The 20,944-nt window shown below is 44.1% G+C and overlaps 1 protein-coding gene and 1 long non-coding RNA gene across 6 annotated transcripts in view; one reads left to right on the top strand and one right to left on the bottom strand.

Annotated features, from left to right (window-relative positions):
* The first annotated feature begins 8,958 nt into the window (after positions 1–8,958).
* LOC134165744 (uncharacterized) lies at positions 8,959–10,737 on the top strand. 3 transcript variants are annotated; one of them, XR_009965637.1, is made up of 2 exons: positions 8,959–9,092; positions 10,109–10,737. It is a non-coding gene; the product is annotated as an uncharacterized LOC134165744 (long non-coding RNA). The 3 variants fall into 3 exon arrangements; XR_009965635.1 differs by having other exon boundaries at positions 8,959–9,098; positions 10,357–10,737; XR_009965636.1 differs by having other exon boundaries at positions 8,959–9,098.
* Positions 10,738–12,505: 1,768 nt separating this feature from the next.
* VPS13D (vacuolar protein sorting 13 homolog D) overlaps positions 12,506–20,944 on the bottom strand; it is a 108,665-nt gene continuing 100,226 nt past the window's right edge. For all 3 annotated transcript variants that reach the window (XM_062622821.1, XM_062622819.1, XM_062622820.1), the window contains 3 exons: positions 17,724–17,855; positions 13,795–14,035; positions 12,506–13,025 (listed from right to left, as the gene is read on the bottom strand). In XM_062622821.1, the coding sequence (XP_062478805.1) occupies positions 12,894–13,025; positions 13,795–14,035; positions 17,724–17,855 (505 nt within the window). In that variant the 3' untranslated portion in view covers positions 12,506–12,893. The remainder of the gene's footprint in view (positions 13,026–13,794; positions 14,036–17,723; positions 17,856–20,944) is intronic.

The following is a 20,944-nucleotide window of genomic DNA, read 5'->3' as shown; positions in this document are numbered from 1 at the left end:
CGTTCTTTTCATATCCCTATGCATTATTCCTTGGTCTTACCTGTCTGAGTCCTTTCCACATCTGTATTCTCATTTCTTTTACCTTCCTCAGTCCTCTCCTCTCTTAGTAATTTTTGTTGGCCGGAACACTCTTGATTTGGCCAGAGTTGGATCTGGAGTCCCAGAGATGGAAAAGGATGAGGCTGAATCAGTTCTGGATGCCCACAATGAAATATTTCAGAACACATTGACATTAGGGCAGCTGAAGTTGATTTTAGAGATATTTGTGGCTGTGTTAGACTGTCTTGTGCAAGGCCTAAAAGAAACCGACAGCTGTAGAGGTACAGATAAATGTATGGAGTTGTTCTCTCCTAAGCAAGGAGAACAGTATTCACCCTCCCTGTTTATTAACCCCAGGGGCAGGGTGTTAACTGACTTTGGAGAGTGGGAGAGTTGTAGCTTGAAATTTGTGCAGTCAAAAATCCTTATACAGGAAGTGAAAAGCCACTTCTGTTGTGGAGCTCATTTATTTGCTCTTGGTGGGAGGGGTTGGGATGGCAACAACTGAAAATAAGAATGTTCTCCCTGGTATGCGAGGCAAGTTGCTCATTTCACAGGCAGTGGCAAGGAAAATGAGAAGGGTATCAAGACACAGAGACAAGGTCTTGCTTAGTAAGAGGACATGGAGGGCCTCTTCGGATGACAAAATTCAGTCTGTTTACTAGTATTCCCAAGTTTTTAAAGGGGAAAAAAAAAAGAACAAACACCCCACCACCCTGTTTAGGATTTTCCTGTAGAGGAGATAAGAGAATATTTTATAATGCTAAAGAAAGGGATCTAAAACATAATACATCCCTCGCATAGGATTCCTGTGTTTTCTAGCTCACTATGTGTTATTTTGATGGTTCTAAGCCATCCAGATAAGTAAAAGGATCACAAGGACTGTGGATTGTTGGCCGTGTTTCTGCAGCCTGTGGACTTAACCCCCATATAAGCCGACAGCTCTTCTGGAGAGGAGTGCTTTACATAGCAACCTCCTCTGGTGCTGGATTGTATTCACTGTTGTGTGAGGGGGTGAAACGTCCTGTGTAGCGTGTTGGATTGGCAGGATAAACTCACACAAAAAGAGCAATATAGCTGCCCCCTTTCTTCCTTTCTGGAAAAGCGAGTGGATTTACGGCTGCTCTGTGTGTGTAGTAAAGCTGGCACTACAACCCCTACTTTGTCAGTAGTAGGACAGTTGAGGGGAAGAAAAGCTTGGCGTAACCCTTGGTATGTTATTTATTATCACTTTGCCGCCCCCTGGAAAATGAACTTTAGCAAATTCTGAGCCGATGGTAAGGGTGAACACTGGGAAAGCCCAGGAATCAGCAAATCCATTGTGTTGTGCTGACAGAAAGATACTGTTACAACACACTTTAGCTGCCAACTTGCTGCAGTCACTCAATCCATCATGGTGGGCTGTTGGATCACAAGCCAGTGAAACTCAGCCTAGTGTGTTATTTTAGTCTTAACATGGACTGTGAGATAAACGGGGCATGAACCTGCCCCCTGGCAAGGGGTTGACCCCTGGCGCCCTCATTAAAGTGCCAATCAAAAAGAGTAATGGAACAGGGAATGGAAAGCTGGCTTCTTCAGCCTGTTACCGTGCTCAGCCTGAGCAACTTTCACAAGCCAAGGGAAACATTTCTTTCCTGAATAGGAGCCAGACCTCCAGAAGTGCCTCCTCTCTGCATGTCTCTGGGGGAACAAGTGCAGAGGCTCTTCCGGGTGTCTTGCTTGTGGTAGAAACCTGTTGGTTACTGCTACCTGTTCAGTGTGAGCAGTGAGAAGAAGTGTTGCTGAATGCAGCCCAGAAGGGGTGCGAATGGTTGTTCTGTGGAATATGCAGGCATTGTGCTGTGCTTGTGTTGAGCATCAGCTGGTCAGTTGCATGGTTTCTGTTGTAAATTGCTCATATTTCAGCATTTGTGTATGAAAGACAGAAACCTGCTTTTTCCCCAGAGCAGTCCAGTTACCAGCGTGAGTCTAGAAGGGTTGCTCGTGTGTGCCAGCTGTGAAAGTGGGCTCTTGTGCTGTGTGTGGGTTATTTCAAACCTCCCCAGGAACCCACAGCAGAGAGATCTTGCAGTAATACCGTAAGCTGTGGGTGAATGTACGGCGAAGGCTCAGTGCTAAGCTGCTTATCGTTGATGGTTATAATTCAAATAGGCATTTAACCTCTGCTTTTACAATGGATGCTTGTCTTTCAAATGCTGAGTGCATCCAACAGATGCTGTGCGAATTTCTGGATGTCCTGTGATGCCTTCTGGGTTTTTGGTGTATAAATACATGTTCTGCATGTCAGCTTCCCTCTGGTGTGTGCTCGAAGGAGAGGGCATAAAGGTTGCTATTCGAAAGAAAGAAAAGTGGGTGAAGGTCTGTGTGCTGTGTGGATTTAGCATTTGAAATCAGGAATCTCAGAGCTGGGGAGTTAGCTCTTAAACCTGCTCATAAATGTCAGCTTTTGGTGTGATCTCAGTGTGATTATGGACTTGGCAGCTGTTTATTTTTGCTCATGTTTTCTCAGTAGGTGGTTTCTCCAGGTAGATACTGGTTTGGTTTAATATATGTATTTATTTTCTTTTAATGGGTAGCATCAGCAGTTGGAATTAGTGTCAGTGAAGCAAAATGTACAGTTAGTGTCATGTTATAAGGCCTAAGAGCGAGAACCATAATAGATTCTTCTGCCACAAAACTAACAAGGTGGTCAAATGTCAAGTTGACATATTGTTGCATGCTGAGGCTGGTACATATTAGGGAAGCCCTCAAGAAACATTAGAGGAAGCTAGTACAGGTAGCAAATAACTGCATCCAGCTTTGGAGCCCTCAGTACAGGGAAGACATGGACCTGTTGGAGCAAGTCCAGGGGGATGCTGCGAGGGCTGGAGCAGCTCTGCTCTGGAGCCAGGCTGAGGGAGCTGGGCTGGGTCAGCCTGGAGTGGAGAAGGCTCCTGAAGGGGAGACCTGAGAGCAGCTCCAGTGCCTAAAGGGGCTGCAGGAAACCTGGAGAGGGGCTTGGGACAAGGGCCTGTAGGGACAGGCCAAGGGGAATGGCTTTAACCTGCCCGAGGGGAGACTGAGATGAGCTCTTAGGCAGAAGCTCTTCCTTGTGAGAGTGCTGAGGCGCTGGCACAGGGTGCCCCGAGAAGCTGTGGCTGCCCCATCCCTGGCAGTGTTCAAGGCCAGGTTGGGCACAGGGGCTTGGAGCAAGCTGCTCTAGTGGAAGGGGTCCCTGCCCATGGCAGGGGTTGGACCTGGATTTAAGGTCCCTTCCAACCCAGAATAGTCTATGATTCTGTAAATAGCATGACTGAAGATCAGCTTTATACTGAGCTAAGTCAGAAAGAATAATATTACCAATTTATATACAGTATCGTGTTCTTGTTTTTTACATATACCTGTCTGAACTTGGCATGTAAATATGCTGTCTTTGCTTAATCCTCTGAAGACTCATACTGCAACTGCTGTTACACCACAAATAAAGATATATTCTGGCACAGATGGTAGTGCTAAACATAACCTTCATATTTCTAGGATGTTTACCTCAAATACTGTTCCTTCCATGCTTTATGATTAAAAGAAAATCTGAGAAATGTATTGGCACACAGAGGATTATTCAGAGGGACCAGAACTGTACATGGGTACGGGGAAACCATTGCTGGTGGTGTTTTTCCTGGTGTCTTGAGTTTCTGTTTCTGGGTCCTGACCTTACCAAGGAAGGCTGGGGGGGGGATGTGGGCAGTGTGGTCCTCCAGATGGTGGTTTGCCTTCCTCCCCTCCCCCCACAACTACATGCAGGCACAAATTTCTTGCTCCACCATTATTTCAATACCTGGTGGTTTGCACTCCTGATTGTGGATTGTTTGCCAAGGGCCTTGAAGCAGCAGTCCTCAGGAATGCTCAGTCACCTTCCCAGGTCAAAGCAAATGTTTGCTTTTGCTGTGTCTGAAGGGTTGTGGGATAGTTGGTATGAGAGATTTCTCTTCCATTTGTTAAAATTTCTCTACAGCTACAACATCCAGGAGACTTTTTTTGCTGGCATTTTCAGTGTGCAGAAACAGTTGTTCTATAGCTCCCATACACAGTCCTTGTCCTCTGGGTGACCCAGCCATTTATCCAAAATGTAAATGCACATGAAAGCTGTTTACTTTTCTTGTGGCCTTTTAGTACTTCTGAGTCAGACCAGAGCAGGCCTGAGGTGCAAGGTTATTCTTGTCCATGGAGAGAACTCTTTGTGCTGGGCACATTGCTGAGGTAATTGCTTGTGTGTCAGCTACAGAAAAAAAAAAACAACACAAAGGCAAACCCCCACCCAAAATTCCCAGCAAACCCCTCTTATGATACTGGAGTCTGATGGCACTGAAGCACTGTCAGTGCACTCCAGGCCATTGCCAGCACTGGTATAATGCAGTAGGTATGCAGCTCTTCTGCAACAGCAACTGCTCCAAGATTATTTTTATGGCTGTATAGAATGTGCTGTCATTCTACTGAGGAAAACAGAAAAAAAAAAAATTTATTTCCTCCCCCAGTGTTTGCCAGTGGTTAATGGCAGTCTCTTTCTGGCAAGCCTCCCTTCATGTGATTACATTGCACTTACACCTATGAGACACATGCAGAGCTGGCCAGTGTGAGGAGTGAGAAGTATGTACATAGGTGCTTTGTCCTCACATTCTACCACTGCAGAAAATCTGCTGCTGGGGAGCTACAAAAAGCTTATGCTTCAGTCCAACTGACCTGTGGCCTCTGGTAATGAACCCTTTTCTCAGGTAGGTAAGTTTATGGTATTATTGAGGAAGATGTCCTTGTGCTGTCCCAGTTCCTTTCGTAAGGCTGTCGGAGCACAGGCCAGCTACCAGTAGGCTGTAATAGACTATAATAAAGCTCAATCCAAAATAAAAGTGGGAAAATGTAAGTGATTTGGTCCTAGCCCTACATTTACTAAAACTAAGAATCATAGAATAGTGAGGGTTGGAAAGGACCTTAAGATCATCAAGTTCCAACCCCCCTGCCATGGGCAGGGACACCTCACACTAAACCATGTCACCCAAGGCTCTGTCCAGCCTGGTCTTGAACACTGCCAGGGATGGAGCATTCACAACTTCCCTGGGCAACCCATTCCAGTGCGTTGCCACACTTACAGTAAAGAACTTTTCCTTATATCCAATCTAAACTTCCCCTGTTTAAGTTTGAACCCGTTACCCCTTGTCCTGTCACAGCAGTACCTGCTGCTCTGAGGTCTCCACACAGCCTTTTCCTCTCCAGGCTGAACAGCCCTGACTTTCTCAGCCTGTCTTCATACAGGAGGTGCTCCAGTCCCCTGATCATCCTCGTGGCCTCCTCTGGACTTGTTCCAACAGTTCCATGTCCTTTTTATGTTGAGGACACCAGAACTGCACACAGTGCTCCAGGTGAGGTCTCACAGGAGCAGAGTAGAGGGGCAGGATCACCTCCTTCGACCTGCTGGTCACGCTCCTTTTGATGCAGCCCAGGATACGGTTGCTTTCTGGGCTGGGAGTGCAGTGAAGCTCCCTCAAGTTTCTCATCAACCCCCAAGTCGTTCTCCGCAGGGCTGCTCTGAATCTCTTCTCTGCCAACCTGTAGCTGTGCCTGGGATTGTTCCAACCCAGGTGTAGGACCTTGCACTTGGCATGGTTAAACTCCATGAGGTTGGCATCAGCCCACCTCACAAGGGTGTCGAGGTCCCTCTGGATGGCATTCCTTCCCTCCAGTGTTATCAACAGCTTGGTGTCATCGGCAAACTTGCTGAGGGTGCACTCAATCCCACTGTCCATGTCAGCGACAAAGATGTTGAACAAGACTGGTCCCAACCCCGATCCCTGAGGGACATCACTTGTTACTGGTCTCCAGCTGGACATTGAGCCATTGACCACAGCTCTTTGTATGTGGCCATCCAGCCAGTTCTTTATCCAACCACCTTGTTGTTTTTCATGTGCCTTAGCATGCCTTCCAGGAGAATCTGCTCCAAGATTTTGCCAGGCACAGATGTGAGACTGACTGCTCTGTAATTCCCCGGGTCATCCATTTTCCCCTTCTTGAAAATGGGGGTTATATTTCCCTTTTTCCAGTTGTCGGGAGCTTCACCTGACTGCCATGATTTTTCAAATACGATGGCCAGCAGCTTCGCAACTTCATTTGCCAGCTCCTTCAGGAACTGGGGATGGATCTCATCAGGACCCATGGACTTGTGCACATTCAGGTTCTTAAGATGGTCTTGAACCAGATTCTCTTGTTACAGTGGGCCTAGGGTCTTCATTCTCACAGTCCCTGCGTCTGCCTTCCAAGACTTGGGTGGTTTGGTCAGAGCCTTTGCCAGTGAAGACCGAGGCAAAGAAGTCATTCAGAACCTCAGCCTTCTTCAAATCCTGTGTAACCAGTTCTCCCAATAGCTTCTGGAGAGGGCCCATGTTGTCCCTAGTCTGTCTTTTATTCGCTACGTACCTATAGAATCCCTTCCTGTTACCTTTCACATCCCTAGCCAAGTTTAATTCTAACTGAGCCTTAGCTTTCCTAACCTGGTCCCTAGCTTCCCGGGCAACATCCCTGTATTCTTCCCATGCTGCCTGTCCTTGCTTCCACCTGTTACAAGCCTCTTTTTTCCCTCTAAGTTTCCTCAGCAGCTCCTTATCCATCCAAGGAGGTCTCCTGGCCCTCCTGCTGCACTTCCTTCTAGTTGGGATGCAACGCTCCTGAGCTTGCAGGAGGTGATCCTTGAATATCAACCGAGAGTCTTGGGCCCCCTGCCCTCTAGGGCTGTATCCCATGGAACCTTACTAAGCAGGTTCCTGAAGAGGCCAAAGTCTGCTCTCTTGCAATCCAGGGCAGTGAGCTTGCTGCACGCTCTTCTCACTGTCCTGAGGATCTCAAATTCAACCATCTCATGATCGCTGCATCCAAGGCTGCCCTGGAGCATCACATTTCCAACCAGCCCTTCCCCGTTGGTGAGCACGAGGTCAAGCATGGCACCTCTCCGTGTCGGCTCCTCTATTACTTGCAGAAGGAATTTGTCTTCCACACAATCAAGGAACCTCCTGCATTGCTTGTGCTGGGCCGTACCGTCGCTCCAACAGATACCAGGGTGGTTGAAGTCCCCCATGAGAACAAGGGCCCGTGAGCATGAGGCTGTTCCTGTCTGTCTACAGAGCGCTTCATCCGCAGAGTGCTCTCGATCAGGGGGTCTGTAACAGATCCCCACAGTAATGTCTCCCATGGATGTTCTCCCTTTAACCCTGACCCACAAACTCTCTGTGGGCTGCTCACCTGTCCCCAGACAGAGTTCCGTACTCTCCAGCCTATCCCTAACATAAAGGGCAACTCCCCCTCCCCGCCTGCCGGGCCTGCCTTTTCTAAAGAGCCTGTAACCTTCCATCCCAACACTCCAGTCATAGGAGCCGTGCCACCATGTTTCTGTGATGCCCATTATATCATACCCCCGTAGACGTGCCCACATCTCTAATTCCTCTTGTTTGTCCCCCATGCTACGGGCATTTGCACAGAGGCATCTGAGCCCAGCTCCAAATGCAGCCGGCTCATTGGCTGGAGCAGCTGGAATATCACTACATTGCTCCGAGCATTTATTATAGGTGCTGACAACTGACTGGGTGTGTTGGGATGGAACGATGCCCTCCTCCCCCAACACATCCAGTTTAAAGCATCCTTGACCAGTCTGGCAAGCCTCCTACCAAAACCACTCTTCTCGTTCCTTTAGACCAGCTCCACCAGCCTCCAGTAGACCTGGCTTCCCAAATTGAGTCCCGTGTTCTAAATACCCAAACCCCTGACTGGCACCAAGTGTTCTAACCATTTGTTAACCTGTCCAATCTAGCCTTTTTAAGGTCCTCCCCTTTATCATGGAGAATTGATGAAAAGACAGCCTGAGTGCCAGAGCCCCTAACCACCTCTCCCAGGGCTCTAGTCCTTCTTTATGTTCTCCTACTGCTTTCTGTATTGTTAGCTCCACATGGGTCACTAGAAGTGGGTAACAGTCCATGGGACTTACTAGAGCAGGCAGCCTCTCCGCAGCATCACTGATCCGAGCCCCTGGTAGGCAACACACCTCCCTTGAGACCAGGTCAGGCCGACATTGGGTGCCTCTGTTCCTTTCAAAGTAGGGACTACTATGACCCACCGCTTTTTCCTGGCAGCACCAGCAGAGATCTCCTTTACCAGTGCATCAGGCGGCAGTTCATGGTGCGAGTGCGTTTCCTCATTAGATCCCTGCAGAACTACAAAGTGGTTCTGGATGGGGACAACAGATTTAGGAGGAAGCCCCTTGCTTTTGATTGTCCTCTTCCTGCTTTTTTTGTAGTTTTGTTTTGTTATTAGTTCCCAGCTTTCTGGGTCAGTGGCCTCCTTCTTTCCTCCACGAGCTAGAGGGGAAGCTTGAGGCCCCTGGACAGGTTGGGCCTGCAGCATCGGCTACCCTGACATCGTTTATCCTATTGACGGTGCCCTGCAGCTCAGCCCCTGCTGCAGGAGGACCTGCACCAGGGAGCACTGAGTGCAGCCCTGCCCATTGTGCCCCCTCCCCTCACCAGACCAGTGCAGGCACTCTCTGCACCCCGAGCTCTGCGCTGCAGCCTCCCCTCTCATCTGCTCTGTCTGGTGCCTACGCTGCCACCGCTGGGGCAGCCAGAGCAAAGCTCCCAGACCGGGCCCTGCCCATGAGGCGAGTGCTCACCATCCCGCTCACCTGCCTGCAGGAACTGTGCTCCCCGACTGCTGTGCCACGCACAGTTTGCCTGCCTTGTTTGCCGTGCTCCTGGTCGCTCACAAATGAACCAGTCACATCTATAACAAAGAACGTTTCAACCTGACCATACCATACTGAAATGTGTACGTACAGGTAGGATCTCACCCCTGGTTGGAGTAAAGTGTCAAAAAGTTACACTTTTTTTCCGGTTTATTCTGTGGCTTCAGAAAGCAATTAATTGCTCTTCTTCCAGAAGCAGCAAGTGGGCACGCACCTCATCCACTCGGCCCACCTCTGCAGTGCCAGATCCTGCTACCAGCTGAGGACTATCTCCAGGAATTACATTTGGTTGCAGAATGAGGTAGTGGTGACTGGTGTGGGGTTTGCCATTTTAGCAGCTGTAGTATGCAGACATGCCCTGTACCTTTGTATTTTTGCGGTACCCAGTATTAGCTTGTTCCCAGTAATCAGCTTGGTTCCCAGTAATACCTTGTTTCCTCAGCAAAAAAACTGACCTTGTTGCATTCCCACTGGCCATGAGGACATCATAGAGATAAAGCCAGTATGATCTTAGAACTGTAATTCTCCATGTTTTCGTGTCTTTGTCAGACACAGGGCAACAAAATACAGGGTTGCAGCCGCTGCTGTGGATTTAGGTCAGATCAGGAAGGACTTATATAATTCTACTAGTCCAGAAGTCTACTAGACTAAAATGACATTGCCATTTGTGTTCTTCTGCATATCTTGCATATTAAAAACTTGCTTACCTAATTCAGTCGCAAGTCTGTCTCATTATAGTGACAGCAGCACACTGGGGCTGGGTGTTAGGAATATTAGGATGCATTTTTCCCAGGTAAAAGTATATTAAGTTATAATTTGGAAACGTCCATTATATTTTGGAAATGTCTTGTTTGCCTTAACTCTGGCACAAAAGATGTCTGGATTTTATTTTATAAGATGTGCTTTTTCATTGAAGTTTAAGTACCTTGGCATCTGATTTCCCACTCTGAAATGACTTTTGGATGAATCAGATCATCTCAAAGGCAGATCACCTAAGTGTTTAGGTCAGAGCAATGCAGTGTAAGTAAGTCTAGGTTTGACCTACAGTGACAGCCAACATTCCAGGGCATTGTCCAGCTTTTACCGCAGACATCAGAACTGGAGGATATAAGAGCAGTCTTGAAGGCTTTGCCACTCCAGTCTCTCAGAAAATTATTCATTCCTGTTCTCTACAGTAATTTTCTGTTCCTGCACACCATTAATGGTTTTGTAAGGAAGGGCACATGAAGAGGGTGGGTGGAATCAATTTACTGCACTTCTCCAGAATTACTGTGAAATAACTCTTACGTCATTAATCTTTGTTTTACATTCCTTCAGTAGCAACTCCAGCAAGAAAACAAAGCTGGGCAGGGTAGAGAGAGAACAAGTTGTACAGTTCTCAGAAAAATACAGGTAAAATCAAAGCTAATGGGGAATTTAATCTTTATTAGAGTGTGAAGGTGAACAGCTGTTTATAAAGACCTGAGCAAAAAAGCATGAGGAAGCATTGTCCTCCCTGAATTGTACTGGCTATGTGCTAAGGATGGGGGACAGGGTCAGAAAGCTGTGTTCCTGTCTCTCATCAGGGATTTTTTTTCCTCCCCTGCTTCTACAATTTGAAGATTGAATCTGCTTTCATTGCTGTAGCAGTCACACCTCCTCCAATGAAACCAGTATGGTAAGCATACATAAGACTCAGACCCTGAAGACCTGCACTATTCAGTAAATTTGTTACATTTCTTTGCCTGCTTACTGCTTATGTTTGAGCTGGAGACGTGAACTTTACTCTCTGCATCCTCTGAAAACTATTTTTGAGTATGGCCCCTGGAATCTGAAAGTTGTATTTATTCACTGAGTAATAATGGTAGTAGTGCCAATAGCAATAGGAAGTCCACAGTAAGAGTTCTGAAATTCTATAAAAATAGTTGGGTTGCAGCAATAAATAACAGCATTTGCACTTTAAAAAACCAACAGTTCTGATTCAGTTTCGTTTGGAACACTAAGTGAGGCAATATGCTTCTTCCAGCTCTGCCTGTACATCGCTCCTTGTCATCAGCACTGGGCTTGTATTGTTAAGAGAAAAACTTGGCCTTGTCCATAGGCAAGTAAGTGCGGAACTCCATCCACTGTACTGAGAAGAGCACAGCACTGGGAGCAGGATCCTAACGTACTGGGCTAACCTAAGCCACTTATGACCATGGTACTCATAAACTCTAGTTTTGTGGGGTATACTTTTCAAAGGTTTAAATGTTGTGCTTAATCATTTCCAGCAGTCAAAAGAACAGGTTAAGCACAGTCCAAAAGAAATAAACAGCTACACAAATTAGATCCATTCTCTGTTGTGGTTCCCTGAGGTCAGGTAGCTCAAAGGGTGTACTCTCACACTGTTCTTCAGATGTTTGCACATCAGCTCCTTACTCAGTTGTTACAAAACTTAAGTATTCAAGCCATTTGCCTGTAAATTCTCCACACAGAGCTGTAAATTACTTTTTATTTTCCTTTTCCATCTACATACCATCTTCAGCAGCTTGATACTTGCTGCATTAAAAAAGACTATTACAGGGGAGAGAAGCAGGGACTTTGGCAGTGGTGTCCAATGAGACTGACATGTTAAAGCACTGTTGAGCCAATGCACTGGTTGAATTCTGCATTTTACTTAAAAAATATGTGGAGTAGACAAAAGTATTGCATTAAACCAGTTTCATTTGTGTAATGGACCTTATGGATTTAATTTCCAGTCACACACTAAACACACATCTGCTGATGCAACATTTTCTCCTTACACAATCCTCCACTTCTCACTTTACAGGAGGTGGGAACTGGTTTCATTCTAACTTGCAGTTTAAAAGTATTTCTGTATGCCTTTGCAAAAGCATATTAAAAGCTAAACAAAATTGAGCATAAAGCTATGTTGGGCTTCTTACTTTGAGTCAAAGGGAATGTAGGTTACTCAGGCGCTGTAGGAAAGCTGTGTTGTGCAGGGCAAAACACTGTCCTGCACGCAGCCCTGAACCATCTCCAGGGAGCGAACACATGGATGAGATCTCCTTATTTCTGTGCATACAGGTATATAAGTACAACTCATTCCTCAGTCTTCTGTTTGGTTCATATTAATGAGACAAACAGTAATTGGATGTACAACATTTGAAAAAGCATGTTATTTTTATGTTACTTCTATTATTTCAAAAGCTTAACTTTGAAGAGGTTGTCATGAAGACAAATGACACAGTGGTTTTCTCTCCCCTCATCCCCAGCATTCCCAATACTAGCAGAATTCTATACTAGTCCTAATGAAGAGAAAAACTGGAGTTAAAGATTTCAGTTGCCAAGGCTGCTCACTTGAATTACTCTAAAAGCAGCTGAGGAGCAGGGGTCTTCAGTAGTGCGGCTTTGCAAGGGATGAGTGCTGGTTTTGGAGCAGAATCAGCTTTTTATTGTCTTAATAGTTTGAAAATGTAACTGAATTAGTGAGTCCTCATTGCAACATTTAACAAAATGCAGGGTTTTTTGTTAAAAATGAGGATGACATTTCAGTGAGCAGCAGGTAGATGTGCATTTAAGGAAACCAACCCTAACCAATGCACCCTAATCACAGAGCTAAAGCTCCAACCCACAGGACAGCCATGTACCAACAGTTGCAATTTAACTGTTAATTTACCTTTTAAACATTTATCTATGTTCCTGCACTGTAAAAATCAGCTTTCTCAAGAGACAAAGAAGAGACACAATGTCTAGTTTCAGGTAGTGCAGTAAGACTCTGATAGCTCCTTTAATTTCTTTACACAGTAAACAGACTTCTAATTATACCAACACCCTGTACTGTCTGTACTTTCTTATTTACATGGAACTCTTTTACATATATACATGTTAGCAAAATACAGGGCATGTCCCAGAACCAAATGCATTTCAACTATATCTTTGTTATACAACTAATGCTTAAAAAAAAGAAAGCAAGCCCACCGCACCCACCTCCCTTTTCTTACACACACATCTTACATCACACAGTGATCCATTTAGCTGAATACTACAATCAATTTCCTTACCATATAGGACTTTCTCTAGTGACAGAATACCATCAGCTCCAGACCAGTAATTGCAGTTCACTCTGGCAGTAGAAAGAGGTTCAAGAGTCCAGCTCTAATTGGTCTTGATTTTCACTGAGTCTTAACATAAGCTGTTGTTCATAATAAAGGCTCTTTGCATAGTTTATTTCTTGAGACAGCTTTACTGCAAGAACTTCAGATTTCACATTCACCTGCAAACAGAAACATTTTTCATAATGTGGTAGTGCTGTCACCTAAACCAGAATACAGTTATTTTTATCACTTCACTAACCAAAGGGGTTAGCTCTGAAGTCTCCTGTAAGGAACAGAAATGTTTCTGTGGTAATTCCTTCTCAGGCTGAAGTAAGGAAGAACTGAGAGGCAGAGACAGGTAAATACTGATAGGTACTGTAGGATGAGAGCAGAAACATCTTGCAACATCTTAAGTTACCTCCTTCACTTCCCCTCCTACTTTTTATCTGGCTCTTCTGTTTGGAGTGTAAACTGACATGGGTCAGGGGTGAGCTTGTAATCTTGCCTGTAAAACTGACCCCCACACAACTACTGCAGTGAGTGTTATACGTAAGAGTTCTGGCTGACTTGTACACGTATGACACACTCTGATCTTAGTATTTATAGGAACAGAAGACTAAATAAGCAGGAAAGTACTTAAGTTTCATGTACATATTGTAAAGTTAAAAGCCTTTTCCAAGTAAATTGACATTTCCTACTGTAACTTTTCTGCCTGCGGAAGTATCTTAGATTGTGCCTTCAGCTTTTCTCAGGACTTTGGGGAGCAAGTCATACTGTCACCCCAACCTTTCCAGTGGCCCCTAGTTTCACTGTTAGCAGAACAAGGTTTTCATTGTTAAGCAGCGCAGGAAACAAACACTAATGACCACGAACACTTGGGCACCTCTACAGGCATAAAGGGGAAAAGAAAGCCCCACATGAATGAAACAGTAGGTGCTAGATCCTTACCATTGGTTTCTGTTGTGATGGGCCTGGCATAGCTACACCACTACTGGTATTAACAGCTTTCTTCGTCAACTGTATGTACACGTTCCCATGGTCTTTTGAAACAAGGCAGTGGTAGAGATCATCATACTTGACTTCGAGGAATATGGCCTCACGGTCTGTGTAATCACCACTCTTCAGGAAATAAACAGCTTTAGATGAGATGAGAACACAGTAGCTGTCTATGTTCTCCACTGCTATAAAGCTGCAAAAAAGAGAAAAAAGAAAAATTAGTTGCTTGAAGCTAAATATAGTAACTTAACAAATGTCTTCACCTGTTGTGTTTTGTGACCTTTGAAAGGCTTTCAGAAAAATAGTGTAACATGTACAATTCATCTGTATTTAATTTAAACTGTTCAAAAAAAAAAAAAGCTGATGAAGTACACTCTTAGTTAAAAAAGATCATGCTGTAAATCAAATATTAGTACTAAATGTCTAGCTTCTAGCTCTGGACATGAAAAGGGCATATAAAAATACCCTTTAACAAGGCTTCAGAAGAGTCATTTCCTCACATCGGAACACTGCAAGTCCTCATACTGAAACTTAATTGTAACTCAACTTCAGTTCCAGTGCTGATACATGAAAGGTTTGCAGACATTTATGACAAGAGCATTATCCTTCTACACACTGTAGACCTGCTGTGCTTCCTTTGACCACACATCTCCCCTGCCTTTAAAAACAAAAAACAAGTTTAACCTGCTGTGCCTGGATCAGTAGCTAGAAAAATCAGCTGTTTAACACAGGGGTGAAAGGTTAAGCAGCAAGCAGGTTTCCCCAGAGAGATTAGTCTGAGTGATGAATAGTAGAAGTAGAAAAGAGTGAGTTCAGAATATTGAGAATTATGATGGCTGAAAAGGTAACGCAAATAATGTGTAACAAAAATAACCATAAAGTGAAGTAGATACATGACACACAAGCTTCTCCCCCACTTACCATTTGCTACTGAAATGAACCTCATTAGTGGGGCTCTTGAAATGCTGAAAGTTTCACAAAATTAAATACAAAATTGTAACTATGGAAGAATGCTACATAGAGTAGTAATGCTCCATCCACAGCAGCAGAAGCATAGCTGTAAAATCAAACTAAGATGCTGCTGCTGCCAGGTGGGTTTAAAATGACTTATTTTCTGAACCGTTGCTTACGCAAGTCTGCTGTTGTCCTAATACCGTGTGCAAACTACTCCACTAGCTCTGAAATCATTGCAGTTTGTTATTACTCATGAGGTTTTGGTAGGTAAAAAAACTTTACAATCTGTAATGCTACTGCCAACTCTACCATTTAAGCAATACTTTGCACAAATTACTCTGAGCCGTATCCAAACAAATCCATTACTATAAATGGAATTTTAATAGCCAGAAAAATTTCAAGGTCAGATCATGGTTTCTTTGTGGTGTAAAAGAATAAGTCCAGTAACTTTCTATTGCTAGTTCTCTGAGAGACTGTATTGTGTACTGACATTTTTTTCCTGCCCTATGCCTGCTAGCCCTGTCAGCTCACAAGTGCCCTTGCTTCCACAAACTTGGGAAAGGCAAACACACACAAGTCAACAACTTACGCTGCCACTGAAGTGCTGAGAAGAGCACAGCCTTTCTAATTAAAAAAAAGGCCTGTAATACACTGTGCCCAGCTCTAACCTTGGATAAAACCATGGAATAGGAAAACTGAATTGTGCTCTTTTAAGTAAAATGGACAAATACATTTATTTCAGCTTCAGAAAAAACCCAGGTGGAAGATGTTAACACAGTTACTGAAACTAGCAATTGCCCCATAGTTTTCCATCAGGAGTTCAGACACTTTGGGGTAAGGTTCTTGTCTTGAAAATAAGTAGGATGAAGAGTGATATTTTTTTTTTGAAGTATCACAGAAAACTTATTTTTAAAAGAGCAGCATTATAGCCTGCAGAATAATAGGCTTGTTCCTTAGGACAGACGTACAAAATCAAGTACAGCATCCAGCAGAGGTCCTAGCTCTGACTTGGGTTAGGCCTCTACAAGAGGCGGAACCAGAGGCAACTTCATGGCGCACTGACTTGCTCTGCTTCTTCTCCAGCAGAGAAAGGACCAGACACCCTGAATACTGTGTCCCTCTCTTTTGCTACAGTCACACGGAGGCTGAGAAGCTTGCAGTGGTTTTATCCATCCACAAAAGCAGCACAGCTGTGCTGATGGACGGAGGGACATCCGTGAGGAGAACTGAAGCCTGCAAAGCTACTGTAATGCTCAGTGGAAGTGACTGGGTAATTGGGCTGTGGGTTTGTACGTCCTCTGTAAGAACAGATTATAAATCTAATTTTCCATACAAGATTTTTACTGGTGTCATGTATGTATTTTGAGGGATGGAAACAGAGGTCACTGATTTAATGGCAAAGCATAGAAACATTAGCCGATCTGTGTTCAGGCTCTACATTTTGTCCCAGGTTTGAGTCGCGCATTATTACCAATTTGCTCTTGCCAACTGTTTCTTTCTTCTCCGTGTCTAGTTCTCAAAATTGGTATTTAACCTTTTAAGATACTACTTCAAGATACTACTAGTTGGGTTTTTTTTTAAATCCATACTTCTACACTATTAAAAATATCTCAAATTAATAAAACAAAAATGAAACATGATCCAGTAGAACAAAGTAGAAGCAACCAGAACTCTGGAGAATTTGTGGGGTTTTTAACAACATCAGGAAGTAATTACACAATATTTTCCAGAAGTGAAACAGCCAGCCTAACTGGAAAAAAATGTGGAAACATTTAGTTAGAACAGTAGAGCAAGGTATTAAACCTCCTTTTATGGATTTAACTCTGAAGGAAAATATGCAAATAATCATGTCTTTAAATGTGTTTCTGATTATGATGCTAGGATAAAAGAGGCATAATTTTGTACGTATTTTCATGACAAGAAATGCTGTGTTCTTGTTGAATGATGTTCCTAATGGTGAAAGTCACAGTGAATTAACAGTGTGACTTGATGACAAAAGCCCACTGATCTGCTTATGGGTGCACTTGCTAAAAGCTGGCAATGCTTTTGGTCACAAGTGGCTCTCTTTCACTTCTCCCTGCCTAAGGCCCAGACTGTATGCATAAAGACACTTACTTAAATGAGATGAAAACAGGATAACAACGGTGTGAGATCACAAGGCTGCAAGCAAGTAGCAGACTGGATTCTGCCTTCAGCTGCCTGCAAGAGCCTGTCAGAGCCTGATCACTGACACTGGTGAAATTAAGATACTAAAATAAATAAATAAAGCTGCAGGTTGTTTTGGTCATTGGCTGTTAACAGCTCAGGAATAACATGTACCACAGGTGTCCAAGTTAGTGTCTCTAAATCAGAGCCACCTTAGAGAGCACTGTGCTGGTCAGTGGTGGTCCATGTTCTGCTGTCAGGAATCACTAGCCACTCACCTAGGCCTTGGGCTGTGTAGAATGGGAGGTAAGGGACAGAGAAGGGAAGAGATACTGGTAATGCCTGGATGGATGTTACAGGGGAAGAAGAGCACAGGCTTGAAACACACGCTGTTTTATCAGTGGAGGGTTGGAGATGCATCATGCTTATTAATGGACATGTTACTTAGAAACTTACTGAGATTTCATCTTTTGTAATGATAGAAGGGGACCAGGGACTTTAATAGCAGCAGGAATCAACAAACTGAAGCTCTGCTTCTTCCCCAGCCTCTGTGAACCGCAGGAGTCCTATGGCACCTGCAGTGTCCTCTGTGTACAGCCAGTGGAGAGGCTGGAGGTGCTTAGGTGCTCCTGCTGTGCAATTAATGGGTATCAACCCAAAACAAACAACATGCATGTGCATGTGGGTGTGTAAAACAGTTTTAGTCCCTCTTTCCCAAAGACACCAAGATACAAAGGCAGCAAACAGAACTACTTGGAGTAACTTTGCCAGTCAGTACTTACAACTCATCTTGGATGTTGTCAGTCAATTTGAAGAGCTGTTCTTGTCCTTCTGCTTGACTTTCTGAGTAGCGGGGCAAGAGCCCTTGCGGTCCCCTGCAGCAGCGGGGCTTTCTAACCCTCTCTGCTCGTGTCCTGCATGCAAAATAGATGCAGAAAAATGACTCAGTGCCACAGCAGCACTTTTCCTTCCACTTAAACCTGTTAGCACACAGTTTTATTTACTCTGAAGTGTGACAAAGAAATACCAGGTCTTTGCAAATACAGCAAATAGATACTGTAATACTTGATGTGGAAGACATGGTGTCTGTTCCTCTGGTTTTACATTTCAAAGAAATGTCTCCCATTTTTCTCCTACAGTTAAGGGGCAGTGTGCTAAATTAATAGGAAGGAGCAACCTAAGATGAGTACACTGCAGATGTGGGATCGATTTATCAGCACAGTTTTACTGCTCTGTTTATTCTCACTGCTCTATAGAAAACAACATTGCATCAACCTAGATAAAGCTCATGTTTATTTCAAAGCATTGAAGAGTTATAGAAATAGGAGCAGCTAAGACAAAAGAAAAACCCACATTAACTAGAGGCTCTGCAGTAGGATTTAGGATAACTTACCTTTCTTGAGCATCTATTAAAAATGACAGGAAGAGACACATATGTGTGGCCTAACAAACATGAGAGGTTGATACTGGCCCCGGTGCTGAAGAACTACAGGCTAGGTTCCTCCCTTAGCAGTATTTTGTTAAAAAATAACACTCTGAATTCCTTTAAGCTTCTGGAACACCCTACCCCTGAAGAACTGTGTTTCCAGGCTGCCGAGCCCTGCTTTATTCACTGTCCATTCCAAACAGCATCACCCTGGGTCTGCTGTGTGCTTTTTCATATCTCTGTCAGGCTACCGGTGTTAGGAACTTTCCAAGCCAAATGCACCAATTGTGATTAGTGCTCTCCAATTCCCATCTTGAATCTTTGTACAAACCCTGTGCAGTGAAGTGCTCCCATCCTTTTCCATCAAAAGACAGGACAAAAATCCCACGTTAGGTCACATTTTTCTTTCTAAGCTGCCTGGCACAAGCACATAGGAGCAGCTGCCTTCTAAGCTTTGCTTTCTGCTGGTGCTTCTTCCAGAGTCTTGTTTCTGTGTCACCTTTCCCTTTCAGCTGCCCTGTCCCAGACCTGCAACCCAGGTACCCTTTTACTATTTGTTTTCCTTCGAGTCTTTGACATGTTCGCCTTTCAATGGCAACAGACTTGGGGGAGGATGGGGGTGGTTTGCCCCTTCCCTTCTTGGCTGCAGTAAGCATTACTGGAACACCATCTCTTATATGTCATTCATGATTTAGCATCACATTTGCTGCTCTCCCCCTGCAAGATGGGCCTCTTGGTGTTTTGGCTGTCCCAGCTCTGTCTGGTATCAACCAGGCATTTTGCAAACAAGGAATAGAAGCCAAAGATACTGACTGTGCCGCACAGCAGAGGAAAACATCAGCCAATTTCTTTAATACATTATGACTATCTGGTAAGTTCTGATTTTGTTTATGAGGTTACTGCATCCCTAACCTGCATAGTGAACCCCAGCAGCTCAGAAGTAGCGCTTACCAGTGATCCTCTTTGAGAGAAACCAGGAGAGACAGAACACTCTTGACTTCAGCTAAACTACAGTTATGCTAAGAGAGAAAAGTCAGTTTGTCAGCAGGGAGGATGAACTGAAAAGTGGAAATTCTCCAACTAAAAGAATGTGGAACAGAGCAAGGGCTTCAAAAACCATAACAAATGCTGTCGTTAATAGTGCCAGCAATATGTTGTTAGTCAAATTTTCAGTTTTCCCTCTGCTGACAGATGTTCTCATTGATCTACCTGTCCCACTGCACCACTTTGCTTTTGGCTAGATGTTTATTAAGTACAATGTTATGCATCTAAGCTAAAAAATATCAGTCTGAAAACTGCAATTTGCAGCATAAAGATACTTAGTATTACTTGTATTCTTCCATTTGTAGCCTTTCTCTGAATCAGGGTTACCTAAACACTAGATGATTTCCACAACCCAGGTACGACTTCTGCTGAGTACCAGCTGTGCGCAGTGGTTAGCACTTCATTAGTAAGTAGTACAACTTTGGAGCAAGTCACCTCTCCTGCCCCTTAGATTTTTTAGCTCTAACTAGGATCCAGCTGTGCCAGGTACGGTTGTATGGTATTGTTCCAAACCTACACCAGAGGGGAATAAGTGCCTGTTTTACCTGTTGGATTCTTACAAAGTAGTAAACAAAAGTATGTGCTTGCTTCATGAAATGCAAAAATGTTGAGGCAAAGGGCCAAAGAAATTAAAGAGCTCCAAGCAGTGTAATTCACTTCTTGCTGCTTGTTCTACTTCCTAACTTCCAAAAGCAGTAAAATGGCAGTTTCACTTAGCCAAGAAGTCCCCACAGGCTGTTAAACCTCTACAGCACCTGTAGCTTCTAGTGACAAATTTCAAGAGCGAGTATCTGAAGTGTAATAGAATCATTTAGGTTGGAAAGGACCTTTAAGATCGAGTCCAGCCATTAACCCATCAGGTTTCTCTCTCAATAGTTTCCACAGCAGGTCAGATAATGTAGTTGTTAATTAACTATTGGCCAATCAATAACTTTTTAATTGGACACTTTCCTATGATGCATTCAGGAAAGTTGGATAACTGTCCATATAGGAGTTAGCACCAATGCTGTAGAATGGGTTTTACATTAACCAGCTTCCAGACAAAAGCTCAAGTGTGCTGCAGTACCATGAGAAGAGGTATCTGAAGCACTGTAGGAAAAGACTCCTGTAAAAATGAGGAAAGAACAGGGCCTTTTGGTCAGACCTATTCTGAAGAAACCAGAACATCAGCGAACACTGGTTTGTAATATCTGGCTCAGAAGCAGGTCAGAGAGCAAGTAGCAATCCTACAAATAAGACAACACCACAGCGGATTTGGCAGTTTCTGTCTTGTGGGTTTGGTTGTGGTTGGGTTTAGGTTTAGTTTTTGTTTTTAAAAGGAAGAAGTACTTGAAGAGTATAGTGCTTACTGTCCTCACTGCTCCTCTTGCCTCTAAGTATTCACCCTGGCGATAAAAGATAATCCTCACCTTAGTGATAAGGTCAGCTGCTTTCAACCAGGTGCCGCTAGCATGAGCATAAACTGCACTGATTTAGTCCATCACCCCCTTTGGCAAACTGCTCTGTTTGGTCTGGACAGCTAAAAACATTCCA

The sequence above is a fragment of the Pezoporus occidentalis genome, unplaced genomic scaffold (genome assembly GCF_034315485.1).
Source record: "Pezoporus occidentalis ecotype Australia unplaced genomic scaffold, CSIRO_AGI_Poc_V1 ctg249, whole genome shotgun sequence".
Classification (NCBI taxonomy): domain Eukaryota; kingdom Metazoa; phylum Chordata; class Aves; order Psittaciformes; family Psittacidae; genus Pezoporus; species Pezoporus occidentalis.
The sequence above is the reverse complement of the archived record's forward strand: the minus strand, read 5'-3'. Positions and strand labels throughout refer to the sequence as shown.